Source organism: Aspergillus piperis, assembly GCF_003184755.1.
Source record: "Aspergillus piperis CBS 112811 unplaced genomic scaffold BO85scaffold_5, whole genome shotgun sequence".
Lineage (NCBI taxonomy): Eukaryota > Fungi > Ascomycota > Eurotiomycetes > Eurotiales > Aspergillaceae > Aspergillus > Aspergillus piperis.
The window spans coordinates 569,398-596,711 of record NW_020291595.1 but is presented as its reverse complement, the minus strand read 5'-3'; the positions used below and the strand labels follow the sequence as shown (position 1 = coordinate 596,711).

Below are 27,314 nucleotides of genomic sequence, written 5' to 3'. Positions count from 1 at the left end.
CAGACCAGTCATTTATCTATTACTAAGTAAGTAGATAAATAGTCCTCACTAATGAGATACTCCTTCCCTATTCAACATGACTAGTCGGTCTCTACTATCAGCATCAGACAACCACCTTACCTATCTCGTAGACTACTACCGTGTCACACGGGCGGGTATTACGATTATGGATGCTGCAGAATAAAAACAATGGCCAAGTTTCTCGAAGAGGGGGGCGCGCACTCCTTTGGAACCAAAATAACAACAACTTCAAGGCGACCCGCCGGCACTGGGCGGCGCCATCGTAAATCATGCATGATCTCTTGGGGGGGTTTTTTTTCATCACAGCATATGACAGCTTTGCCCCTCCGCTCCCCAGTCGATGGATATCCAGAAATAGCAGAGACAAAGAGAACGGACCCAACGATGTTGTTGGCAAGGTTGATAAGGTGGTGGTGGCAAGATGGTCAGCAGCCATTGGCTTTGACTGAGACATTGAATGTTGTCCTGCCGGGTAGATCCAGTCGCACTGGCTGAATGCTGGATGGGAGAAACCCTCAAAACCTCACTAGTACCGTACGATGAGATACGGCCTACCCGATTAGGTATCGAGCCCCAGTTCGGGTGAGACAAAGTGTGCCATTTATAGGGTCCTTAAGGGTCTAGGGCCATGGATCTGACCCTTTTAGCCCCCTCCATTGGTTGGCTGTAAAGTACTGATGCACGCCACATGACATTTTCAGGGAGTCTGGTGCTGGCCCGGGAAATTTTCAATACTCCAGTGCAAGGGTTCTATTGCTGCTTACCTGCACCAGTAATGTATGTATCTGTGTATCTATGTATGCGTGCTGCAGGAGAACACCCTTTTATTCTTTTTCTCTTTTTTTTCTTTTCCTACTTTTTTTTTTTTTTTTTTTCAAATTGGCTTTCTCGAAGCCCTCGTCGCATTTCTCCGAACTTAACTAAACTCAGTAGTCGCAAAAAGTGTGCGAGGGGGAGGCGAAACGGTGTCCTCTTTCGGGAAGCTCCTAGTTCGGTTACTAAACGACCTATCGCCTTAGTTAGAGTTAGCTAGCGGATGGCTAGCAGCAACCATAGTGCTTTTCGCTCGGTTTTCTTTGCAATTGCAAGGCATCGGGAGGTCCAGGATTACCAATGAGAAACCCGGGCGACGGGGCAGAACCTCAATTGAAACAAGCAGCCCACCCACTTACTGCAGAGGTAATTTTCATCCTGCCATACCCGCCCATCCCCACTAGAGTTAAGCTGTTGGTGGTAAACTAAACCCAGAGATACCATACAAACAACAAATTGGGGTCAGCGGCCTCGCATCATGCTCTCGCTCTCTTTCTCTCTCTCTTCTCTTTCTGTTCTGTTGCTCGGTCTTCTGTCGGTTTAGTTCCCCTCTCGCTGCTGCTTCTTTGATGTTCATTGTTTAGTGTTTCTGTCAGTACTGGCTGTGATTCTTTGCCTTTTCATTCTCCGCTGCTTCTGCTGGTCTGTTGCCTCTTGTGTTTGGAGCATAATCTTAATAATTTGCAGCCTTTCGTATGCCAACATTCGCTACGACCCATCGCTTCTAACGTTCGCTCCAAACGATACCTATCGCCTGATCGCTGATCTATACCTGCGAATCCATCTCGATCGTTGACAGTCAACTCCAGTGAAGTCAGCTCTTATTTTAGAAACCCCAAAGCACTTCCGTCGTTTGAGTTTATTCACATGCGTCCATCGCCTGCCACCCGGTGAAGCTTGCGACACCCCATGCTTTGACCAGCGCTCGATATCCTTTCACTCGTTCAACCTGGTCTATAAGAGCGACCTCCGGATTGGCACTGCGCCTTATCACTATCGTTATACAAGTTCTGGGTCAAGCTGAAAATAGCCATGTCAACTCGTTTCTCGGTCTATTCTAGTCATTCCACGGGCGTTTCCTCTTCCCGTCCAAGTGCTCCCTCAACTGTGACGACAACAACGCTGCTGAATGCGCTGCATGCACATTACAACTCGGGGCAACCCTATCAACTGGATGCAGGGACGAGCTTGGTGGTGAACACATGGGTTACCGCTACCCGGACAAATCCCAATGGTCAAGAAGGAGGGACGATAGATCGGGATTTGGCACTCAGAGCTTGGGAACATGCACGAAGACGAGCAGAAGATGGTTGCATTGTGCTATGGTAAGCATCAAGTTTTCAAATCACATAGGCTAAAGGCTAACCTGTTCAGCTCAACCCATCAATCAACCCCATCTATATTTGAACCTTTCCTGGCGGCGCTACCTCTCACCACTCCGAACATCGCATTCGCCGCTCTTACAGCTCTCCGACCCTTCCTGTCCGCTGTAACCTCCTTCAACCCTTCTTACTCTCTGTACTCTGCTCTGTCTGCTCGCTACTCCATTAACCTGAAAGGGGATGTTGTAGGCCTCTCACTGGCACTGTCCACGTCCGGCATCAATGTGCGCAAAGGCCTTCTTGATATCCCTACAGAGGCCGGTTATCGAGCATTTGACGTGTTCTATTACCTTCTAGCTTCGATCTCAACCCCAGCAGAGCGAGAGTTTCTGAACCTGAAAGATGCCTCCTCGTACGCTCTGCTCAGCAAGTCAGGTACATATACGCCGCCTGCGTACCTTCCCACCGCCGACGACGCTGCTGCTGCGGAAGACTTCAGAGCTGCACTCAAGTCGATCGGCATCAAGGGAGCGGCTCAGCGTGGTCTCCTGTCCACCCTTGCCGGTCTGCTAAAGCTTGGTAATGCCACTGGCTTTCTGGTTGACCAGGAAGATCTTGAGGAAGCATGTGATGAAGTGGGTGGTCTGCTCGGGTTGGATCCGGAAGTTCTGCTGCACAGTTGCTCCACTGATGATCGCGAGGTGCTGATTTCGGGGATTTACGAGGCACTGGTCGACTGGGTGATCGAAAAGGCCAACGAGGCCATTTCCAGCGAGCTTCAAGCGATCCTCGACAACGACCCCAGCACCAGTGGTGGCTCTGGTCCTGGCGGCCAGTGGACTGATGATGACACGGTCAGCATTTCTGTGGTGGATATTCCCAGACCTGCTCTAGGAAAAGCTGTGGCAGTTCGCAACGTGTTCGATGACAATACTGGTATCAACGCGGAAATGAAGGAGGATGGCGTCACGGTTCCTCCTGTAGGACATGCTATTGCAAACGATGTTTCCTCTGCGGTAGCCCAGGTTGAGGCGGACCTCGGAATCACCACGGGTTCTGCTTGGCACGACCGCGAGTATGAACTCGGCAAGCGACAAGAAGTGCTGGAGAAGGTTGGGCTGGAAGTTGACATGGACTCGTTCCTCCGAAAACTTTTGCTCCCTGTTGAATCCGAAGGTATTACTGTTGGGAAGCGGGGCCGTTTTGATCTTCCCACCACGCTGGGAAGTAGCAGAGTCTGGCACCATATCTCCGTCCACCCGACTGATGATCTGCCCGAGACACTCAACACCTTCTCGCCGACGGCCGCCTGGTCAGCCGGAGTCGTGTCCCGGCAATTACGGGAATGGAGACTTGCTGAATGGGCCAACCGACGCCTCAGGCAGATTGACTTTACGGCCGACTTCGACATGGATGAGTTCGTCGGCCGTTATTGCCGTCTCGGATGCGCTGAAGGTCGGGATGGTGTTGAGAGCTGGTTGATGGAGAGAGGCTGGACCAACGGAGATGCCTTCGTGGGTCACCAGCGAATCTGGATGAGAGAAAGTGCATGGTGGGAAGCTGAAACAATGCTTGACATGAAACCAGACGAGCCCGCGACGGCCAACCCTTTCCTGTACGGCAACACCATGCTCGATGCTGGGATGCCCCATTATGCGGGCACTCCTATGGCAGAATCCACCAGCCTTCTGGGCAGTCGAGATGACCTTCTCAACCACCGCCAGAGCACGTTGGCACCCAGCTTCCATGGAGGCGCCAAATCAATCGCTCCAAGTGTCCCCCAGACTCTAAACATGGGCGGCGATTATGGTCTCGGCTCGAAGGGTGATACTAGGAAGTGGGACAATCCGTATTCTGACGAATACGCCCATTATAACAACGGCGAGCTCGATCCTGAAGTCGGCGACCCCAAACACATTGAAAAGAAGCCCATCACTCAAGGCCGACGCATCTGGGTCGGCTTTGTCTGGGCATTGACTTTCTGGATTCCATCGTTTGCTCTGCGCTGGTTCGGCCGGATGAAGCGTCCCGATGTCCGGATGGCCTGGCGCGAGAAGCTCGTTCTTATGCTTATCATTCTGCTGTTCAACGGTGTGGTTTGCTTTTACATTATTGCCTTTGGTGATCTGCTCTGCCCGAACAAGGACAAAGCTTGGAATGAGAAGCAACTTAGTTGGCATGCTCTCGACAACGATTTCTATGTCAGTATTCACGGAAACGTCTACGACATAACCAAGTTCTGGAGACTTCAGCACAGTGATTCTTCGATTGAAACGACAACGAGCAACATGAAGCCATTCGCGGGTGAGATCCTGGATCAGTATTTCACCCCTCCGTTGACTCGCTTCTGCTCGCCATACGTGACGGAGCAGTCGGTCACTCTGCAGTTTAACAACACCAATGCCCTCGAGTATCCCAATGCAGAGCACTACTGTGGATCTTATCACACCCCCAGTACCACCACCAAGCTGCACAACATTACTTGGTATGAGGACATCTTTTTGCCCAAGATCAAGACCTATTACAAGGGTCCCCTGGTTTGGTCGAAGAGCACCGTACAAAAACAAGCACAGGATAGTTCACGGTATTGGGTCATCGTTCACGATAAAATCTATGACCTCACGGACTACTTCTATACCGCCGAATTGTTCGATAATGACGACACTTACGCCTTCCTACCGTCGAGCGTAACCGACTTGTTCAAGAATTATGCGGGCGAGGATGTTACCGACAAATGGCAGAACACAACAGACTTCCAGCAGTCACAGACGTGTCTTGACTATGTCTTCTATAAAGGCAAAGTGGATTTCCGTGACAGCCCCCGCTGTACGGTTAACAACTGGATTCTTCTCTCGTTCACGGTTCTCATCTGCGCTGTTATCCTCGTTAAGTTTGTTAGTGCCCTTCAACTTGGCTCCAAGCGCCGTCCTGCACCACAGGATAAGTTCGTTATCTGCCATGTGCCGGCGTACACAGAAGGTGAGGATGCACTGCGTAAAGGTCTCGACTCCCTCACGGCTCTTCAGTACGACAACAAGAGGAAGCTCATCTTTGTCATTTGCGACGGTATGATTGTTGGTGGCGGAAATGATCGTCCTACGCCTAAGATTGTTCTCGATATTCTGGGAGTCGATCCCAAGGTTGATCCCCCGGCGTTGCCGTGCAAGGCCATTGGCCAGGGTAGCGAGCAGCTGAACTACGGCAAAGTGTATTCTGGTCTTTACGAGTATGAGGGTAACGTGGTCCCGTATATTGTCGTTGTCAAGGTCGGCAAGGAGTCGGAGCAGAGTCGGCCCAAACCTGGAAACAGGGGTAAGCGTGACTCACAGATCATGATGATGCAGTTCCTCAATCGGGTACACCATCGTTCACCTATGTCGCCGCTGGAGCTGGAGATCTTCCACCAAATCAACAATGTCATCGGTGTTGACCCTGAGCTCTACGAATACTGTCTGATGGTGGACGCCGATACCAGTGTCCGAGAAGATTCACTCAACCGTCTGGTTGCCGCTTGTGCCAACGATGCACGCATTGCTGGTATTTGTGGTGAGACCAGTCTGCAAAATGAAGAGCGAAGTTGGTGGACGATGATTCAGGTGTATGAGTACTATATTTCGCATCACCTGGCCAAGGCGTTCGAGTCGCTTTTCGGTAGTGTCACATGTCTTCCCGGATGGTAAGTTGAATCAATCCTTCGACAAGTTCATTGACTAACAGGAACAGTTTCTGCATGTACCGTCTGCGGACGGCCGACAAGGGCAAGCCTCTGATCATCTCTGACAAGGTTATTGAGGAGTATGCAGACAATGATGTTGATACTCTTCATAAAAAGAACCTCCTGTCGCTTGGTGAGGATCGTTTCCTGACTACGCTTATGACGAAGCACTTCCCGGAGATGTCCTACAAGTTCATTCCGGATGCGTACGCCAGTACGGCCGCGCCAGAGACCTGGTCGGTCTTGCTGTCGCAGCGTCGACGTTGGATCAACTCAACCGTGCACAACCTGGTTGAAGTGGCCATGCTGAAAGATATGTGCGGATTCTGCTTGTTCAGTATGCGATTCGTCGTGTTGGTTGATCTTCTCGGAACGGTCATCCTGCCTGCGACTTGTGTCTACCTGGGCTACCTGATCTACCGCGTTGCCAGTCATACCGGTCCCTTCCCTATGATTTCGATTGTCATCCTGGCTGGTGTGTATGGTCTCCAGGCGATCATCTTCCTTCTGAAACGGCAGTGGCAGCACATTGGCTGGATGATCATCTACATTTTAGCCTATCCTATCTACAACTTCATTCTCCCGCTCTATTCGTTCTGGAAACAGGACGACTTCAGTTGGGGTAGCACGCGTATTGTCATTGGAGAACAGGGCAACAAGCGCGTGGTGGCAGTGGACGACGAGGGCTTCGACCCGCGCAGTGTGCCGCTACAGCGCTGGGATGACTACGCGCTGGCCAACAACCTGCCGGGACGGCGCGGTGACTTTGGTATGAGCCAGGAGAAGATGTACAGTGGCCGTTATGATGACATGGCGCTGGAGATGGATGACATGCACTCGAACTATTCCTCGGTGAAGCCGGCGTCGACGATCCTGACTGGGTTCCCGCATCACCAGGGCCGCCACGGCAGCCCGTACATGCCCCCGCAATCTCCAGCACCGTTTGCCAACACCCCGGGTAACCGCAACTCGCACATGTCGAGTCTTACGCGATACACGGATCAGCCGTTTGCCAGTGGACATATGGCGTCACGGTCGGTGGGCAATCTCAGTGTGCCGGATGGATTGACGAACCGCCACAGCGTGGGTCTGATGCAAAGCACGGAGAACCTGCTCGGGCGGCCCAACTCGCGCAGTCCTGTAGGTGGGATATCGCGACCTGTGAGTGCGTTTGACTTCCGGGGAAGCGGCGGGCCCGACGAGGGGTCGATCACCGAGGCGATCCGCGCCTGTCTGGCGGAGGTAGATCTGGACACGGTGACGAAGAAGCAGGGTGAGTTATGTTCCACTGAGGTGAAAGGATAAAATGCTAACAAACCAAAACAGTGCGCGCATTAGTTGAGCAGCGACTACAAACGACGTTGATAGGCGACAAGCGGGCGTTCCTCGACCGACAAATTGACCACGAGCTGGCCAATATGTAAAAAAAGTCGACGTGCGGAAGAGACGGGATGTAATGGATGTAATTGAATTTGTATTCCAGTGTATACGCGAGCATACATAGCTATCATTTGGCAGTATATGAATTTCGGGCGGGCGTTAGCGTGGGCACCATTCATTGATGTGTAAAAATTGAATATGCATTATCAGCGTTATGTATACAATGTTAATTTGTTAGCATTTGTTGATGACAGACAGACAGATAGACAGATAAATAGATGCATTAGCGCCGTACGTACATGTTGCATGGAACAATTCCAGAGAAGGACACCGGAGCTAAGTAATCCTCTTCCGCACCAAAAGAACCATTCATAAGTAACCTTCCCCTTCCTTAACCCATGGGACCGACCCCCACAAACCCACCCACCCCTCATCCATCCATCCATTCATTCATTCATTCAACCCGCCCTCTTATCTATTTATCTATCTATCTACTATCTATCTATCAGATAACCATAACCATCTCCACATCAACAACCTGCCCCCCCTCCTCAACCACAAAACACCCTCTTTAAATCATAAAAAATGCCCCCCACCCCCGAGAAAAGCAAAGAAACCCTAGAAGCCAAATCAGCCTTCAGCGCGACGCTCCTCAACATCGGCAGCACACATGCCAGCCCGCTAGTGGAGCGCGCACACACCATCACAGAGAATGCCGCAGTGCTGGACAAGCAGCAAGCGGAGCTGGAAGCGCACACGGCTGCGCTGGCGAAGCAGAATGAAAGCTGGGATAAGTTGGCGGGGGAGGCGCGGGACGGATTGAAGGAGATCGGGGACGTGCAGAATTGGGCCGAGGTGGTGGAGAGGGAGTTGTTGGTGTTGGAGGAGATGATGGGGTATGTGGAGAGTAAGGGAGATCATGATCATGATGGTGGGGAGGGGGAGGGGGATGGGATGAATGGGGGTATTGGTGATGATAGGAATGGGGTGGGGAAGGGGAAGGGGATTAGTAGTGATACTGTTGATGGTGGTGATGATGGTGGTACTACTAGTGGTAGTAGTAGTGAAAGTAGGAGTGGGAGTGGATCATCATCGTGGTTCAAGTGGTGGTAGAAGGAACTCCTCATGTGTATAGGACAGATATTTACTTGGTGACTACTATTGAAGTTAGGACAAGGGAAATCTTCCATTGCCCACAGAAATACTTTATACAGCCTTTAATACCCTTCAAGAAAGGCAAAAGATATACTGCCCATTTGAAAGGAGTATCAAGACAAGATCTCTTATCAGCATTACTACTATTTTCCGCGATATTACTATAGGAGACATGCTAGAATCATAGGATCGAAGAAATAGTAGATACACACACATCTCTACCATTAACGTCCATACCCATTTAGAAAACGAAGAGAATTCACATCTATTTATCCAGAAGCTCCAATAAAACACCCCAATGACCCAAACCTCTATCTCATGATCAACTCGATCGAACGAGGTATACTTCTCCACCCCATCCAAAGCGGTCAAAAAACATCCAGAATGCTGACTCAGTTTTTCGGGGCTGTATAAGACAGATATCCGTCTATATCCGCTTATATCCGTGTTTTTCGATGCGAGGTTCGCTAGGTTCTGCCGGTTTTGGCGGTCAGAAGGGCGGGAGGGGTCGGCAGTAAGTAAATGCTTGATGCTTTGGGTTCTGATGTACCGGGGTTATTAAGGCAGACCATCTGTCGATGGAAAGTCTTTCATATCAAGTTGTTTTAACATGGCGTTTTGAATATTGGAAGACATTTGGAGTTATATTTGCTTCTCAATATGGCGGTAGATGTACAAGATTTTCAGACTAAGAAAGGGAACTCAATCCTTGTATCATTATACTATATTCTTATCCACTTACTCCATGAACTAGGTCTAACAACGCTCTACCTGACATCCTCATTGATCTGCCTCAACATAAGAAGGGAAAGAAAAAAAAATTGATCAAAGAGGAATCACTCCACGGTCCAGATCCGCTATAGCCGAGCAGTATCGACCCAACAAATCCTCAATGTCTTCCAAACTTCCCAGTCGACTGGAGATAATAATGCTGACCTTCAATTGCCCCTGATCCTGCAGAGGGAACGTCGACACCGATAACAATGGCATGCCGCCTATTATACGATATCCCAAAGCACAGTCATGACCGTGGAATTTGAAACTTGCGCGCATGGCGGCGCCGTTCTGATGCGCTTGAACACTGCAGAAGGATGCATTCGCAGGCCACGACGTCGAGTGCTCGCGAATTGCCTCAAAGTCTACTCCAGCATATGGCAAGGCTCGTGTGTATTGATCTTGCACGTGATGCAAAAGATCGAGGACCGCGTTTTCGGAAGGCAGGCGAATGATGATTCGAAGTGGGGAGATAGTCGTGCAAGGCCCAGAAATAGCATGGATGCCCTCAATGGGCGTGTCGCGCCCGCTTAGGACGTGGCCGAATACAACATCCCGCTGTCTGGTGACTTGAGCTAGAACTACGGCCCAGGCGGCCTTCACGAGGGATGATATGGTGATTCCACGGGGTGGTGTGGGAAGAGGAATGGTTCTGTTGACCTCGAGGGGCAGATTGCTGTCTGATCCTGTGAGACTGAGGGCAGTCATTGTACTGTTCTGCAGATACTGCTTCCAGAACTCGTATGTGTGCGGATTCGCCTGCTTTTGGCGGTGCCGCAAGTACAGCGCAAATGAGGGAGGAGGGGCCTCGTCGAGTCCTCCTCTCTCATATGCCGAAATAAGGTCCTGGATTATCAGAGTCTGATTTTCTCCGTCGTGTTGGGCATGGCTGCAGCGTATGAGTAGGACTGAATTCGACGGAGCTTTCGTTATGAGCAAAGCCTGGAAGTAGGGTGTCCCTCCCGAAACTCCGGCTGAGGAGTTACTCAAGCAAATGCGATCAACATATGCGTCAAGCTCCTCATCACACCGGATCTGTATGAGTTGAAACTGGAGACGCCGAAAGAGAACCTGCAAGTATCCGCCGCGATATGGCAGAAATACAGAGCGAAACAAGGGGTGCCGATCTACCAAAACATGGCACGCCTTCTCTAGGCGTGCAGAGTCGATCTCCATCGGCAGAAGAAGCTGAAACCACCGAATCTCGGATTGTTTCAGGAAATGACGTTGAAACTCTGTGGTAGGAAGAATGTCTTCTATATCCTCGACCTCTAAACCTGGACAGGCTGGAGCTAGTTCGCGGACAGCAAAGGCTCCAAGATCTTCAGGCTTGATATTGAGAAGCGACCCGGGATAGTACGGCTCCATCTCCGTTAGATTTGCATATTCCTGCGCACCGTGGGCCTGAGCTTCTAGCACTGGCCACGCAAAGATATCGGACACACCCAGTGTCAGCCCTTCTCTCCTTAACAAGCTAATAATTCTCATGGCTTGGATGGAGTCACCGCCCAGTTCGAAAAAGTCGTCTTGGGTTCCAATCCTATCCACAGAGATGTTCAGAACTGTGGCCCAGAGCTGCTGGAATACGCGCTCCCGCGCTGACCGTGGAGGATGCAAGGTGCTTGATAGGAAACCTTCCGAACTCGCCGACAAGGCTTGGATCTGATCGTTAGAAAGGCGGGAGGCTTGGTCACGAAGATGTTGTCGGTCCAACTTATCGCTTCTTGTTCGTGGCACGTACGCGAGACGTAAGAATAGGGTAGGAACCATATACGCGGGCAATAGAGATTTCAGTTGTGCGGTCGCTGCCTGGACGTGCGCTCGAAACGATGTGCAGGTCTTCAGAAACAAGCTGCAAGCGTTACAAGCGTCGCCAGGATTATCAGCATACTCACCACGATCAGACGGTATCTGGGCAATGAACGCGATCATTGTAGGAATCCCCTCACGTAGAACGATGTCGGTGATGATATCCGCTGCCTCTCTGAAGCACTGTCGTACGTGATGTTCGACGAGCGATAGCTCAATGCGCTGACCGCGCAATTTGATTTGTGTGTCTTTTCGACCCACGAATCGTATCCATCCGTTATCGGTATACTGTACTAAATCGCCGGAGCGATAGAGCCGACCTGGCTGTTCTTTCCCCCGAAATCTAATCAACCAATGCGGCGGACTTATATATGCCGCAGCCGTTCGTGCTGTGTCATGCAGATAGCCACGAGTGACAATCGGCCCTTCAATCACCAACTCTCCCACAGCACCTATGGGTGCAAGACGAGACACGTCCGATGGTACAGTAACCCATCCAACACCTCCGGTCACGGGCCCTATCATGCCAGCGGCCCAAGAGCTGGCATCGATAGTGCCAGCGGCAGCACAGACAGTTGCCTCTGCAGGTCCGTAACCAGTGATCAATCTGCAATGTGGCGACCAGACGTCGACGATATCTTGAGTCACTACCTCTCCCGCCAAGATAATTGTTTCAAGCTCTGGAACTTGCTCAGGCTGGAGCAGTCGATTGATGATTGATGGCGTGAAGGTGGCATGATTAACATGCGCCTCGCACATAAACCCAGCCAAATTGCCGACACGGTCTGATTCGGAAGGAATGCAGACACAGCCCCCGTTGGCTAACACAGAGAACACTTCGTAGATACTAGCATCAAAGGCGTACGAGGCAAAATGTATAGCGCGGGTCGATGAGCTGATGCCCAACGGCAGGCTATGATCTCGGATGCTTGTACAGAGATTCACATGCTCCATGATGGTTCCTTTGGGCTCACCCGTACTGCCAGACGTGAACATGACAAATGCAGCATCGTGGGAGGAGGGCTCTGCCCAAGTTTTGGTGGTCGCGTGTGCTGCCAGCCCCTGTAAGGATAGAGTTATCACCTCGGCACCACAGTCTGCATGGATAAGATAGCGGGTTTGGGAAGATGTCAAAACCAATTTAGCCTTTGTCCAGCGAACAATGGTCTGGATATGACTTGGGGGATGACCTGGATCTAAGGGCACGCACGTGCCGCCAGCTCGCAGAACAGCTAACATGGTGACCACAGCCCATTTGGACTTCTCCAAGCAGAGCGGCACCAAAGCGCCCCGATGCACACCAAGAAGGCACAACTGAGTAGCTAGCTGGTCCGAGTGAGCGAGCAGCTCTGCATACGTGAGAGTGCCATCCCATGCACAGATGGCCGCTGAATTTGGGGTAGCACTGGCGTGGGCAAGCACGAGATCGTGCAGACAAACATCAAAAGATGATGGGAGTTCGCGATTCCAGATTGATAGTTCCTGCTTGTCGTCGGGACTGAGAATGTCAAGCTGGTTCAGCGGGGCTTGCAAGCTCTTGGGCAGCTGTTGAAGTAGGTGGGAGAATTGCCCTATGGTCCTCCTCACCATCGTAGACTGCACAACTTGCGGATCATAGTTCACGGTCATTTGTATGGAAGATGCATCGACGTCAGTCAAATGGCAGACAACCACAAAGGCATACTCGGCAAAGGCGCCATAGTCCGCAGAGCCAGGACACAATTCTCCGAAGAGACTAGAAGAGGCGGTCTTCCCCGGAGAAGGAGCCTGGATAGTCAAGTGGGATTGAAATTGGCACGCGCGCGTGGCCTCGGGACTTATGTTTCGAATATTCTGTAGCCCGAACTGCTGAAATGGAATTCTATCTGCCGCTTGTCCTTGGATGGCAAGCAAAGCGGACTCCACCGTGTCACAGTCAAGATCTAATCGAATACGCAGCGGGAAGCTGGTGAAGGTGGGCCCAGTCATATCCTCAATGCCCATCACCGGTGCACTACGCCCGTTCTGAGTGACCCCAAAAACCAGGTCATTAGAGTCGGTCTGGTAGGACATGACCAAGGCCCAGGCCAAGTGGATGAACGTTGTAGTGGTATATTCTGAGCCACTGCCGCAAAAGCCGGTGATAGTGTGATGGAAGGAGGCATCTGCCACGGGCGTGTGGCGTGTTGAGGGCAGTGGAGGCCAGACCGGGGCGGACAGGCCGGAAAATTCATTGCGCCAATATTTGGCTGCCCTGTTGGATTGACGCTGGACATAATCAATGAATTGATTGAACGGAGGGGGCGACGGCATGCTCTTAGGACTTTGGTAGTACGTCTCGACTTGCTTCCACAGGGATGGGAGGGACCACCCGTCATACATGGCATGATGCATGGTCAGACAAAAGTGCACGGCAGCAGATTCGCAAGGCCAGATGAAGGAGAGGTCGACTAAAGCATCTCCAAGCCCCATTGGAGTAGATTGAATATGTTCATCGTACGCCGCCTGACTGTTGAACGTGTGGAAACGAGGCGACCCGCGAAGGACCACCTGGCACGTTCCAGGGTGACGATCTGATTGTATCATGCGCGTCCGAAGGATGGGATTGACCGCAGCAATGGCAAGCCAGGACCTTTGGAGCTTGCCGAGGTCAACCTGGTCATCTAGCTGGTACCGAAAAGTCACTTTGTAGCGGTTGGTGGACTTCTTAGTGGACAACGCAATGAGGCCTTCTTGCAGAGGTGTGGAGGGGTATATATCCTCGATTTGACGAGAAGATACACCACAGCGCTTCGCTGCAATGCTTATAAGGTCGCCCAGATCTCCAACCAACGCAAACGGTGCCAGCTCCGACGATGCCACTGCTTCATCAGGGTTTGAACTCATGGCCCGTGCCAAGTCGCGAAGCCTGGGGCTGTGAAATACATTGGCTATGGTGATACTGAAACCCCTCTGCCGAGCCGCGGAGATCAGACTCATGGCGCGGAGCGAGTCTCCTCCCAAGCGGAAGAAGTTGTCCTCTACTCCAATCGTGCTCCTGGGGCGGCCCAGTACATCAGCCCAGATCTGCTGGAGGTGTTGTTCCTCCGGTGTGGACGGCATGATGCGCGCAGCTACCGGAGCAGAGTAGGCCTCCAAGTCCACGAGGGACATTGCGCCGACAGCATCATGAAGTTGCTGACGGTCCAGCTTGCCACTGGTGGTCAGAGGTACTCGCTGCAATGGCAAATATAAGCTTGGCACCATATATCCAGGCATGCGCATATGAAGCTGCGCCTTGGAAGCTTGGACACTTAAGCGGAAGGGATCAGTGGCCGATGCAATTAGCGAGTTCTCGTGATTATCAGCTGAGGTAGAGATGTCTGGTAGATGAATCAATGCCACTAAGAGTTTGGTATCATTGCTTGTGGTAGCTACCTCTGCAACGATGTCCTTTGCTTGACCAAATACTTGGCGAAGATGATGTTCCACCTCGGCCAACTCAAACCGCTGCCCACGTAGCTTAACCTGACGATCCTTGCGGGCAACGTATTGCAGCGTACCATCCGCCCTATATCGAGCCGCATCTCCAGTTCTATATATCCGACTGGATTTTCCGTCGAGCCAGGGTCGGAGACCATTCAGGAACGCCGCCTGAGTGGTGCTAGGATCGTCCAGGTAGCCTCGGGCGATGTTGGGGCCTTCAACCACCAGCTCGCCCACGGCACCGATAGGAGCAAGAAGGTCCGGATTACCAGGATCGATGATCCACATGCGACAACCAAACGGTCGTCCCAGATTGCGTGGCTCGGAACCAGGGTGCAGTGTGTCCACTGTGCCAGAACACCACACAGCACATTCCGTAGGGCCGTATGCAAGAATCAGATTCAACATGGGGGACCATGTCTGCACCTCCTTGCTGCTTACAGCTTCGCCCCCCACAACTAGGGTGTGTAACGTTGGGAATGCAGCCGGTGTCAAAGCACGCGCCACTGACGGAGTCAGGCAGGCCCAATTTGCCCGCAAGTCGTATGTGGCTCGGGACAATGCCTGTTGACGCTGTTCTTCTGAGGGAATGCATATGCATCCGCCCTGGACCAAAGTTGTGAGCATTTCACCAATTGAACCATCGAAGGCGAATGACGCAAATTGCAACACGCGGGACTGAGGGCCGATCTGCAACGTTCCAGCCTGACTGACGGCAGAGGTGGCAAAGGCACGATGTTGGATGATCACTCCTTTTGGCTGCCCCGTTGATCCGGAGGTGAAAATACCATATAGTGCATTGTCTGGGGTCAGCTCCAAGTCCATCTCTTTCCCCCCATATACATCACCCCTACTGCCTTCCGCTCCCCCAACTTCTTCACCGAAGGTTACCACCCGGCTTACCAAATGGGCCGCTATTTCCTGACCTTGAGGGGGTGCTAATATCACAGTCGCCCGAGCCTTTATACAGATGGCACGTAGCCGGGCCAGTGGGTGGCTTGGGTCTAAGAGAATGAAGGCGCCGCCGGCTCGAATCACGGCTGTGATTGCCACGGTGACCCAGCGGGACTTGATGGCGTAGATTGGAACGAAGACCGCAGGGCCAACACCACAACAGTCATGGAGTTGACGGCTTAACCAGGCTGATTGAGCCTCTAGTTCTGTGTAGGTGAAACTGCCATCCCATGCGCAGACGGCTGGAGAGTCGGGCCGTGCGCGGCAGTTGTCGAGGATCATATCGCCAACGCATCGCTCTACAGCCTGCGGGACCTGCTCGTTCCACCTTCGTATAGCCTGAAGAGAGCTTCCGCCTAGCAGAGGAACTGACCGAACTGGTTGGTCGCTGAAATCCACGATACCCTGCACCGCTTGCTCAAAAGCATCAAGGACAAATGCGGCCTGATCATGGGTGAGCAGTTCACGCCTAAAGTCCATGATTACCCCGACTTCCTCCTGGGCAATATTGATACGGACCATTAAATCGTACTATATGAGAACCATATTTCCATCAGCTTGCTTGTGTTCTATACAAAGAATGAATAAAGAATACAGAATGAACTCATACCTCTGTGGAATCATCCCCATTTTGTTCGTCGAGTGTCAGTGAAGAGTGTGGAAGTGCAAGTCGTGACATGACTCTTTGGACGGACATAATAGAGTTGAAAAGGGGACCCTGATGCTGACGCATGACTTCGGCCAGCGGCCAATATTGAAAGTCCAGGGATTGAGCGAAGTCACTTTGGGTTTTGCGCAGCATTTCAAGAGTGCTGGCGTCATTTCTACGGAAGTCCATCCGCCAGATAAGCGTATTGATAAAAGGCCCTACTGCATCCTCAATGCCACTGATGGGCATGTCGCGGCCGGCCGCCACATATCCGTAGCATACGTTGTCAGTGCGCGCATATGCACGGAGGACCAGCCCCCAGGCCACTTCGAAGACCGAAGCCAATGTGAGTTCGTTGGTTCGGCAAAACTCACGCATAGCAGGAATCCCATGCAACAGGCGGTCAACTCGGCCTATTCCTGCAGTCGACATGCCTTCACTCTCGTGAACTGCTAACTTGGGGAAAAGACACGCTTCGAGGTTCTTCGTGTACTTATCCCAGTAGGTGCGGACGGGGTCTGGTGGCTGTTTCTGTATATATGAAATGTAATCTCGGTATACGTGGTCTGGTCCTTGAGGCAGAATACCATCGTATGCTAGTTGGAGATCGCGGTAGATTATCTGGCGGGAGATTCCATCCAGCAGGGCGTGCTCGATCTCTAGAGCGCAGCTTACGGAGCCTGTGGAAGCCCGACAGACCGTTAACCGATGCGCTGGATGCAACGCCGGTAGGGGCGAACGCTCCCAAGGGCCTGATCCTTCTACAGAACTCTCTGTCTGTGTAGCATCAAAGCTGACCATATTCGGTCGCACTTCATCTAGGACAACCTGGTCAATGCCGCCGTCCCCTCGCGGACTGTCCACGAATATGGTACGAAGTAGTGGATGTCTTTCCACAACCCGCTCCCACGCCCGCATGAGTCGGCCAGTGTCGACTGGACACTCATCTCGGGCTTTCACAGTCCATGCCAGCAGGGCTGTATAGCCTTTCGAATCCTTCGCTTGACTTATCGACATTGCAAGTTGGATGGGCGCACAGGGATACGCATCCGCCACGGTCTTGCCGGCGAGACTGAGTCTGTCTGTCAGGGCCTCAAATTTGAAGAATTGCTCATCAGTCAATCGCAGTAGAGGCACATCGGATCGGGTCAGACGAGGAGGAATCGTGGGGAATCGCTGGGCCAGGGTTGACAGGGCCTCTCGGGATCTTTCCGCCCATCCGACAATCTCTTTTGCGTGCTTGATATGCCGATTGTATAGAAAGTCAATCGACAGTCTTCCTTCGGCCACATTGGCAAGGATATCAATCAGGGCAAAGCGACCCACATGCGATCCCTGATTGACAAGAGTCGGAATCGATAAGGGTACCCGCTTAAAAAGGGAGTTAGGTGATTCTGCTGCCTCTGAAGTGCCGGCGTAATTGAGGGTGATCTCCATCGCCGTCATCCGACCCTGGCGTGCTGCCAAGTAGAACCGCCCAACGTCTTGGACGTCGCGTCGCCCATCCTTAGTTCGACGTACCGCCTCCATCAGGTCACAGTCGGGGCTCAGAGGCACATTAGAGGGCCAGATATTTGTAAACCATCCAACGGTTCCGATCACGTCAATATCGTCCGCCCATGGATCGCGCCCATGGCCTTCGTTGTAGATGGCTGGAGTTGGTCTATCGCGGAATGTCTTCATGAACGCATGCATCAGCGCCGCCTGCAGCAGCTCGACTGGCCTGGTGTTAAAGGCTTTGTTGGCAGGCCCCAGAACCTGACTAGTCTGTTGACGATTGAGTGTTACTTGGTACTGATCTACGTCGGCATAACTATTGCTGGATTCAGACAATCCCCAGTAATCCATCATTGCCGCCGGGGCAGCCTGGTCTCTTATCTCTGGGGCAGAGACAATGTGCTCCTCCTGGAGACGAGCCCATGTCATATAAGACATGGCGCTTGGTGGGCTCACAGGCTTCGATTCTAAAAGCCGCTCTAGTTGGTCCAGGATAGTCTGCCACGATACAATATCGACAACGAGGTGATGGACTATGAGGGACAGCCATTGTTTGCCGCCGTGGATACGCATCAGATCCACAGCAATCAAAGGCCCATATTCAATGTTCAAGTCTTGTTGACGATCCATATAAAGGGCTTCGGCGTCCCTCTGTGACATGTTTTCATGTTGTTCGTATCGGTAAGAATTGTCTATATCCTTGCTGATCGTCTGATACCATGTCCCCTCCGCATTACGAGAGAACCGCGCCCGCAGCATAGATTGAGTACGTACAATCCATTGTACTGCCTTCTCTACCTTGGCAGCCTGGACGGGCCGCCGAAGCTCGAAGAAGAAACTCTGATTGAAATGGTTGTAGTGCACCGGAACTCGGTCCAGGAAGAGCTGTTGAATCGCCGATAGGCGGAACGGTGTATCATGGGCTCCATCTTGCAAGGAATCTGACGAACTAGAAATACTACTTGTGACTGTTGTAGCCAACTTGGCGATTGTGCTCTGTTGGAAAATGTGGTCGACTGTGGTGCGGATCCCGATACCTTTTAATTGAGAGACAATTTGCATAGCACTGATCGAATCGCCGCCGAGATGAAAGAAGCTGTCATCAACGCCTAGCATGTCAGGAGCCTTGTTCAAAGCATGAACCCAGATACCATGAATCGCTTTCTCATTTGCTGTCGATGGCTGTCGGTGGCTGCGTTGTGCTGCGGTCATGTACCGCTGGATTTCCGAGGGCAGAAGAGCTTCGACAGACATGCGAAGAGCTCTGCGGTCTACCTTCCCTCCAGTTGTCCGAGGGACCTTGGCAATAGGAAGGAATATAGAAGGAACCATGTATCTGGGGATGGCATCGTGAAGAGAGAGCTCGGCGACCTGCATGGACTTTTGGAAGGTGCTTGTGGCAGGAAGAAAGGGCGCGCCTTCCGCTTTTCCACCAGCCGTGTCCTGGAGAATAATACAAGCGAATAAGGTCGGTGAGCTGTCTATCGTTGCAATGTCGACAATCGAGTCTAAACCTCCAGTGCAGCTTCGCACTTGATACTCGACTTCGGCTAACTCTATACGCTGTCCGCGCAGCTTCACCTGTGTGTCTTTGCGACCGATAAACCGAATTGTCCCTTCAGTAGTAAGCTCGACAAGGTCGCCCGAGCGATAGAGGCGGCCGGGGCGGCCATTTCGCCAACGGGTGAGCCATTCCGGAGGGTCAATATATCCTGCTTGCGTGAGCTCTGGGCTGTTGAGATACCCTCTTGTGACAATTGGCCCTTCGATGATGAGCTCGCCTATTGCACCAAGGGGAACCAATCGTGTGGGATCAGAGGGAGCAGTCACCCATGCTGCTCCGCCTAGAACAGGGCCAACGGTGCCTGGTGTCCAGGACCCCTCGACTACTGGCCCTGCTGCGCAGATTATGGTCTCAGCCGGACCATAAGCATTAATAAGTGTTACATGGGGTGACCACCGACTGGCAACGTGCCGTGTCAGCGCTTCGCCTCCTGATATAACAGTCTCTAAACTGGGTACCCGATCAGGATCCAGTATGGCCAGCATCGATGGGGTCAAGAGGGCCGCGTTGACTTGCTTGTCTGCAATGAATTGCTCAATTGCGTTCATCCGCTCAGACTCAGACGGTATACAGACACATCCTCCGGTGACGAGGGTCGTGAATATCTCATAAATGCTAGCATCGAAGGCATATGACGCAAAGTGAAGCATCCGACTACTCTTGGTTATGTTCAGTGCATCACTGTGATATCGAATGCTCGTCGACAGATTCCGATGCTCCATCACTATGCCCTTGGGTCGCCCGGTGGAGCCGGAGGTAAAGACAATAAAGGCCGGGGAGACGGGGCTCACCGAGGGCTGCTCGACAGAAGCCGAGCCAAGTCCATGCACTTGCATCTGGAAGGGTACAGTCAGTATAGGGGCCGCAGAATGTCCTTCGAATTGACCCTTCGTCTCTTTCGCGCAAATGACTGTTCCAGGCTGTGTCTGATCAAGTATACTCTGCAGCCGCTCAGTTGGAAGATTGGGGTCAATGCAAACAGCGGTTGCTCCAGCACGCAAAACGGCCATTATGCTGATGACCGACCACTTTGATCTCTTTAGACTGATAGGCACAACTGATCCCGCCTGAAGACCGCTGTTCCCAAGTGCTTGCGCCAGCAAAAGTGAGGAGGAGGCTAGCTCTTCAAAAGTCAAGTCCCCATCCCAGGCACACACTGCTAAGGCAGACGGACGCGACATTACATGGTCCAGGACCGAGTCATGCAAGCAGCGCTCTATTGGCGATGGTAGTGTAGCATTCCAGCGTGTCAATTTTTCCCAATCATGATCGCTAACTGCTGAGAGACTCCGTAGAGACATGTCTGGGTGAAAGAGGACTTGGTCAAGAATGTGCTCAAATTGACTGACCATCCTCTGGGCCTGGTGCACATCCAACATGCTCGGGTCATACTGGGCCACGATATCCAGATAGCCATCCACCTCCACAACTTTATTACAAGCAAGAACAAAACCGTAGCTTGCAACATCCCCTAAATCCAGATGCTTGCTCTGAACTTGGGCTATCAGAGCGCCGTGGCTAGACTTTGGAAGAAAATTAATTCCCACATGACTCTGAAACTTGCATGCCCTGGCTGCTTCACTACTAAACGACCCAATCTTTCGCAATCCAGTCTGCTGATAGGCCGTCATGACTGCTAGTTGCTGTTGAATCTGGCGCGCCTCATACTGTACAGATTTATCTAACTCTAATCTGACGCGAAATGGGACGGTTGTGACAGTCGGCCCCGTGAACTGGTCAATGCCAGACACGGCTGCGGTGCGCCCATTGAGGGTTAATCCAAACACGACATCGACTGAGTCCGTATAATAGGACATAACGATTGCCCATGCCAGTTTGATGGCCGTGGGAAGAGTGAAATCCAGCTGAATATCGGCTCTCATGGAGTGTCGCCGATGAATGGCTTGATTCGGTACCGGTTCGTAAGTTGGATATGGAAGAGCTGGGAATACAGCTGCTTTGAGGTCTTCAAATTGGCAGCGCCAAAAGGAAGCCGAAGCGGAGTCGTCCTGTTGTTGGTGGAGGTAGCGAATAAACGGTGAGAATGGCCGAGGCTGAAGACTTTGTCCGCGGTAGGCAGCCTCGACCTGGTCCCAAATGAGAGACATGGACCAGCCGTCGTAGAGGGCATGGTGGATAGTCATGACGAGACGAGGAGGACTAGCTATCAATGAAAGACAAAGCAAGCGTACATTGAGGCCCATTGCTACAGGCACAGAGCGGCTTTGGTAATCCTGCTGTGTGCTATACTTCTCCCAGTATGGCGCCTCTCGCATAACGACCTGGAAGCTGCCTCCCGGGCCCTGTATCAGTCGTGTACGGAGAATAGGATTTGCAACACAAGTTGCATTCCACGCCGCTTGGTAACGATCCAAATCGACATTTTCTACAAGGTCATAGACGAATGTTGCAACATATTTTCCGGGCGTCTTCAGAGTCAACGCCATAAGGCCTTCTTGCAACGGGGTGCATGGGTACAGGTCCTCAATCTGAACTCTGGCTACTCCAGCCTCGGTCTGCAGCGCTGATATAACTTGCTCTTGTACCCGCAAATCTGAAATGAGAGTGAGTGGTGGCACTGTATCGTCGCTGTGCGTGACATTGGCCATGTTTTTCATCGCTGCAAGGTCGATTATACGCGGTGTGGTGAAGATGTCTCCCACGGTCAAAGAGTACCCCGACTTTCGTGCGAGCGTGACCAATTTCATGGCCGACAAGGAATCACCACCCCTTCGGAAGAAGTTATCCTCAATCCCGATCCGGTCCTCGGGAATCGAAAGAACGACCCCGTAAAGTTGCCGCAGTACCGCCTGGGTGTGAGTCTCTGGCCCTCGAATCGGAGCTCTCTCTGACATTCTGAACTCATCCAGCTGTTCGGAAGTCAATAGTGCCGCATGTGCTTGTAGGACGCGCCGATCCAGTTTTCCCGTTGCAGAAACAGGCAGACGGCTGAGGGGGATCAGAACCGCCGGGACCATGTATGATGGGAGGTGCTGTTTCATTCCAGCAAGGGCAATAGCTGCTGCTTTGGAGAAGCTCGCGTCACTCTCCACAATCAAACTGGAGTTGGATCCGATTGAGGGCGTGCGCACAACGAACCCGGCCAGAAGATCAGGTCGCCCGTTTTGTGAAGGAAGGATGTCAGCAACTACTCTCTGAGCTCCAGGAAAGCAGCGGTGTAGGTGATATTCCACCTCTCCCATCTCCATTCGCTGACCTCGCAGCTTGACCTGCGTGTCTTTACGGCCGATGAATATAAATTCCCCTTCATCGTTATAATGCACGAGATCTCCGGTTCTATACAATCTGTACGGACTAGCCCGGAATGTGCGCAGCCAGGGGACGCTGTCTGGAAATGCTTCAGCCGTCTTTTTCGGTTGGTTTAGATACTCCCGTGCAACAGTTGGGCCTTCAACTATCAGCTCTCCAACGGCACCGATAGGGCATAGCTGATTGACATTCGACGGCTTGACAACCCATCCTACCGCCCCAGTAGCAAGGCCAATATTCGTTGACTGCTTCGGGTCTACCGCCTGCTGCACGGCCATCAGTATTGCACATTCAGTCGGCCCATAACAATTCATGAGGTGCAAGTATGGAGACCACTGCTCAGCATCAGCTGGGGTCACGGGCTCTCCACCCAGCAAAAGGTGTTTCAACGTGGGGGATGTCTGAGCGTTCAAGGTACGTGCGACAGTAGGCGTCATCAAAGCCCAATTAGCCTTAAAGTCTGCAATAGCACCCGTAAGATTCGACAGACAGTCTTGTTGAGACGGAACACATATACAGCCACCAGCTACTAGTGTCGCGAGGTTGTCAAATATACTTGCATCACACGCATAGGCCGAAAACTGCAGCACTCGGGACTCTGGGCTGAGACAAGACTTGGGGCATATTGCCTGCGCCATTGTGCACCAGCCACCATGCGTAATCACAGCCCCTTTTGGCTTGCCTGTTGACCCTGAGGTAAATACCAGATACATGGCTTACTTGGAGTGGCCGGACTAGTGTTCAGGGGACCTTCGGCGGTCACCAGCTCGTTATAATGGGACCCGAGGATGACAGTTTGTAATGGTCCTAATTGACTAGCAGAACAGGCATTGGCTTCCGAGCAGAGCAGGATAGAAGCGCGCATCTCGTGACATAATTTTTGCAATCGATCCATGGGATTCGAGGGGTCGAGCAAGGCGAAAGCACCGCCGGCTTTCAAAACAGCCAGTATGGCGACAGTCGTCCACCGTGACTTCTCGAAAAACAGGGGAACGAAGGTCTCAGGACCAACACCCATGGATACTAAGCGTCTTGCTAGATTTTCTGCATGTGTTTCGAGTTCCTGGTATGAGAACTCGCCATCCCACGCGCAGACGGCGGGCGCTTTAGGCTGTGCCAGCGTACGTTGATAGATCAGCTCGTGCGCACACTGTTCGACCAGCGCTGGGGGTTGGCCATTCCACTTCCGCAACTCGGCCATGTCGCATGTGCCGATGCTTTCGATATCTTCTAGCCGAGCGTTAGGTGTCTGCTGAATTTGCTGGTAGATATGCTCCAATTGATGAATTAGCCGCTTCATATGGACATCAGTGACCATCAGCGGGTCATAGGCGATTTCGAGCGCCATCGAGGTCGAGGATGGCTTAGCGACTATGGTAATACCAGAAGAAGTGGTCTCGGTCAACTCGGTGAGATCACGAAGTTTAGAAAACATGGCCGGGTGTCGGTGCTCCCCATCATCGGCTTGGATGACTAGTTGGCTCTGAAACTGCGTGGCAGCGGCGGACTCGGCGCCCAGAAGGCTGAGGCGCTGAAGCCCGACCTGCTCTACAGACATGGTCCGGCGTGAGTGCGCCTGTACATTCTTCAAGGTTTCGATCACAGTCGCTTGGGGATCGAGAAGCAGTCGCATGGAAATGATGGCGAAGGTGGGTCCGATCATGGACTCAATGCCCTCAACCGGCGCACCATGGCCGGCAACTGTTAGCCCAAAAACTACATCCCAACTCTCTGTGTGGTGAGATACTAGGAGGCCCCACGCAAGTAGGAGCATAGTCGGCAGAGTTATTTGTTGCTCGGTATGCCAGGCCGCTGCAATGGGAATAACATATGCAATCGTTTTTGTAGGCTTCACAACATGATCTGGGGACGGTAGTTTGGGGAAAGGGACCGCGTTCAGGTCCGATAGGGACTCGGTCCAATAACGGTCAATTTCGCTCTGGCTTTGGGATTTCAAGTATCGGATAAAAGGGCTAAAGGGCCTCGAGGACAAGCTCTCCCCTCTGTAGGCCGCTTCCACTTGTTGCAGCAATAATGGAATCCCCCAGGCATCAAACACTGCATGGTGCATGAGCAATGTGAAATGGCGAGGCGTGTTTGGGGTTGTCGGATCACTCAACGCCAATCTAATCAACCGCTGTCCTGTCTTCCAGTCCTTCCACATTTTGGGGACATCCTCGCTCGGAATCCTCGTGTCCCATGGAATGACATCCCGGATTACGGCCTGCCAAAGTTCTGCTTCTTTCCCCGGCACGATGCGCGTTCGCAGGATTGGGTTGGCTTCAACTGTTGCTTGCCAAGCGCGGCGGAATTTGTTGATATCGATGTTGATGGGCAGCTCGAATTCCATACACATGGTGTACGCACCTGAATGTTTCAGGGCTACTGCGAATAGGCCCTCCTGTAGCGGAGTACACGGGTAGATGTCCTCAATTTCGTCCTGCTTTACCTGAAACTTGCCCAGGGTGTGCGCCACCGCCATTTTCTCACTCTCACTCTTACAAAGCGAGAAGGCTGGTACTTCTTCTGATGGAAGATGATCCATGCTGGCACTCGATGCCATTTCCTCTAGCGTACCATCACCCCAAGCATCCTCGTCTTCCAGGATCATTCCGCACTTGCGCGCTAGCCCTGCTAGCTTCATAAACTGTAGGGAATCTCCACCTAGGTTCCAGAAGTTATCTTCGATGCCAATACGCTCGATAGGCATTTGTAGTACCTCTCCCAACAGTCGCTGCATCAATGTTTCCTTAGGGTTTCGCGGCGGTGTCTTCGCTGTTGTCTCCAGACCTAGCTTGAGCAAGTCGCGTTGAGTTTTGTAATTTCCAAGCTGACGTAGGCTTCGGCGATCCAGTTGGCCATTGGTACTCAATGGCATGGAAGATATCTCCAGGAAAACCGTGGGAGCCATGTAGCCGGGGAGAACATGTCGCAGCGTGGATTTTACTTGCTGAACTAGTGTCTGGAAATCCCCATCTGGGACCACCAGCTCACTTTCGGAAGTGGTTGCTTGAGAAGCCCCGGGAGTCCTGGTCTGACGTACCACGAATGCGACCAAAAGGGGGGATTCGAGCGCATCCCTTGGTTGTATTACTTCCACTGCGGCATCAATGACCGAAGGATGTGAGCGTACATGGTATTCAATCTCGGCCGCTTCCATTTGGTGTCCAGCGATTTTTAGCTGGCTATCCCTGCAACCAAGACGCTCGATCGAGCCATCTACATGACAGCGCGCGAGCTCACCAGTCCTATAAACTTTGCCCTGCACGCTTGGCCATATCTTTCGCAGCCAGTCGGGGCGGTCGACGAAGCCGGCAGCTGTGTTGGCTCCGCATCCTATGTATCCCCGCCCAACAATCGGACCTTCGATCAAAAGCTCACCTACTTTGCCTACCTCACAAAGGCGCTGGACGTCCCTCTCATCCACAATCCAGCAGCTTCCGCCAACCGGAAGCCCTACTCGGATGGGCAAGTCCGCTGCCTCGGGAACGGCATGGACGCAGGCGAAGATACTGCACTCAGTGGGTCCATAGGCGTTGAATAAGTTCAAATGAGGAGCCCAATGATCTCTATCTTGTGCGGTCAGGGCTTCCCCAGCACATACCAAAGTCTCGAGCGTCGGCAGGGTCTTGGGATCCAATGAGCGAGCCATGGATGGCATGAGCAAAGCCCAATTGACTCGCAGACGTCGTATCACAGTGGCAAGGTCACCCCGTCGTTCCACTTCAGACGGAATACATACACACCCTCCGTGGACTAGCACGGCGAGGGTTTCAGTGAGGCAGACATCAAAAGCGTAAGAAGCAAAGTGCAGTGCTCGCGATGTCCGGGTGAGATTTAATCGGTTACCGTGACCGACGATCGAAGATGAGATAGATCGATGTTCGATCACAGCGCCTGTAGGGGTACCTGTACTCCCGGGGGTAAACATGGCATAGGCGGCATGGCTTGGCTTAGAACGACTAGCTGCCCCTGGAGCCATACCCTGATTTCCCTGCCCTGTTTCTTTGTGCACGACCACCACATCGGGCGCAAGCTGGCCAGCTTGGGACGCATTCTGGGATGAGGCTACCACCAACGGCGCCTTGAATGTTTGGCAGATTTCCTTGAGCCGCTGTAATGGTTGCGATGGATCGAGTAGTACAAAGGCGCCTCCAGCATACAAGACACCCAGGATCGCAATGATCGCCCACCGGGACTTCTCAAAATAAATAGGCACAAAGTCTTCTGGGCCGACACCCCGAGCCGACAGCGACGCGCCGAGTGAATGAGCTAAGTTGCTGAGTTGCCGATAGGTGAACTCGCCATCCCATGCACACACTGCAGGTGCTTCTGGCTGTTCTTGACAGCGCTGTTCGATTAAGTCGTGTATGCAGGACTCAATTGCCACGGGTGGTTCTGTGAATAGTTGCTCGGATTGTGAATCGTAAGCAGGCACTAGGCCTCCGTTCTGTGTAAGACGTGGTTTGTTGGACAGAAAGGTCATTATGACTTGTTTCAATTGAGAGTATTCCTCTCCCAGGCCGTTTCCCGAATGTTATCGTTGTCAGTCGGGTCTTCATCTGTTTCCTGTCTAGGTGAAGCAAAAAGAAAGGGAAAGGGGAAAGGGAAAAAGGAAGATTGAGGAGAAGAGAATAGGTGAGAAACTGGTAAGAGACTTCGAGCACCTAAGCTTATCTGAGAATCTCTTGACGCTCAGTATCCTTGATTTTAGTAGGGAATGACACGAAATACTGGGATTGAGGATTCAAGATTTCTTACCACTTCGGGCTGTCCTGTAAGAGCTGTGATCAAGGAAAATATGCGTGAGTAGGGTTGACTTGCAACTGGCCGAATTCACCAAGATTGTAGACGATCTGGTTTCGTCGGTACCAGTCAGTCTTGGTGATAATATAGTAGGATCTAGGAAGCACAGGCATGTTTGTGTGACCTTTCTTAACCCTTGGG

At 52.2% G+C, this 27,314-nt stretch overlaps 3 protein-coding genes across 3 annotated transcripts; 2 read left to right on the top strand and 1 right to left on the bottom strand.

Moving 5' to 3' along the window:
* Positions 1–1,866: 1,866 nt before the first annotated feature.
* csmB (putative chitin synthase) lies at positions 1,867–7,295 on the top strand (the record flags this gene model as incomplete). The annotated part of the gene is made up of 4 exons (XM_025655807.1): positions 1,867–2,159; positions 2,209–5,832; positions 5,880–7,144; positions 7,198–7,295. The coding sequence occupies 4 exons, from the start codon at positions 1,867–1,869 to the stop codon at positions 7,293–7,295; spliced, it is 5,280 nt and encodes a 1,759-aa protein (XP_025517551.1).
* Positions 7,296–7,640: 345 nt separating this feature from the next.
* Positions 7,641–8,580, top strand: BO85DRAFT_447511 (uncharacterized protein). Its single transcript, XM_025659741.1, has one exon. The coding sequence runs from the start codon at positions 7,837–7,839 to the stop codon at positions 8,362–8,364; it is 528 nt and encodes a 175-aa protein (XP_025517550.1). The 5' UTR covers positions 7,641–7,836; the 3' UTR covers positions 8,365–8,580.
* Positions 8,581–8,983: 403 nt separating this feature from the next.
* BO85DRAFT_510458 (nonribosomal peptide synthetase) lies at positions 8,984–26,853 on the bottom strand (the record flags this gene model as incomplete). Its single annotated transcript, XM_025664549.1, has 3 exons — positions 8,984–15,918; positions 15,998–23,049; positions 23,088–26,853. 3 exons carry the CDS (start codon positions 26,851–26,853, stop codon positions 9,232–9,234), a joined length of 17,505 nt encoding a protein of 5,834 aa, XP_025517549.1. The 3' UTR covers positions 8,984–9,231.
* Between the last annotated feature and the right edge of the window lie 461 nt (positions 26,854–27,314).

Excerpts from the sequence above, each read along its gene's own strand:
- BO85DRAFT_447511 (XM_025659741.1), top strand. The coding sequence starts at position 7,837 with ATGCCCCCCACCCCCGAGAAAAGCAAAGAAACCCTAGAAGCCAAATCA.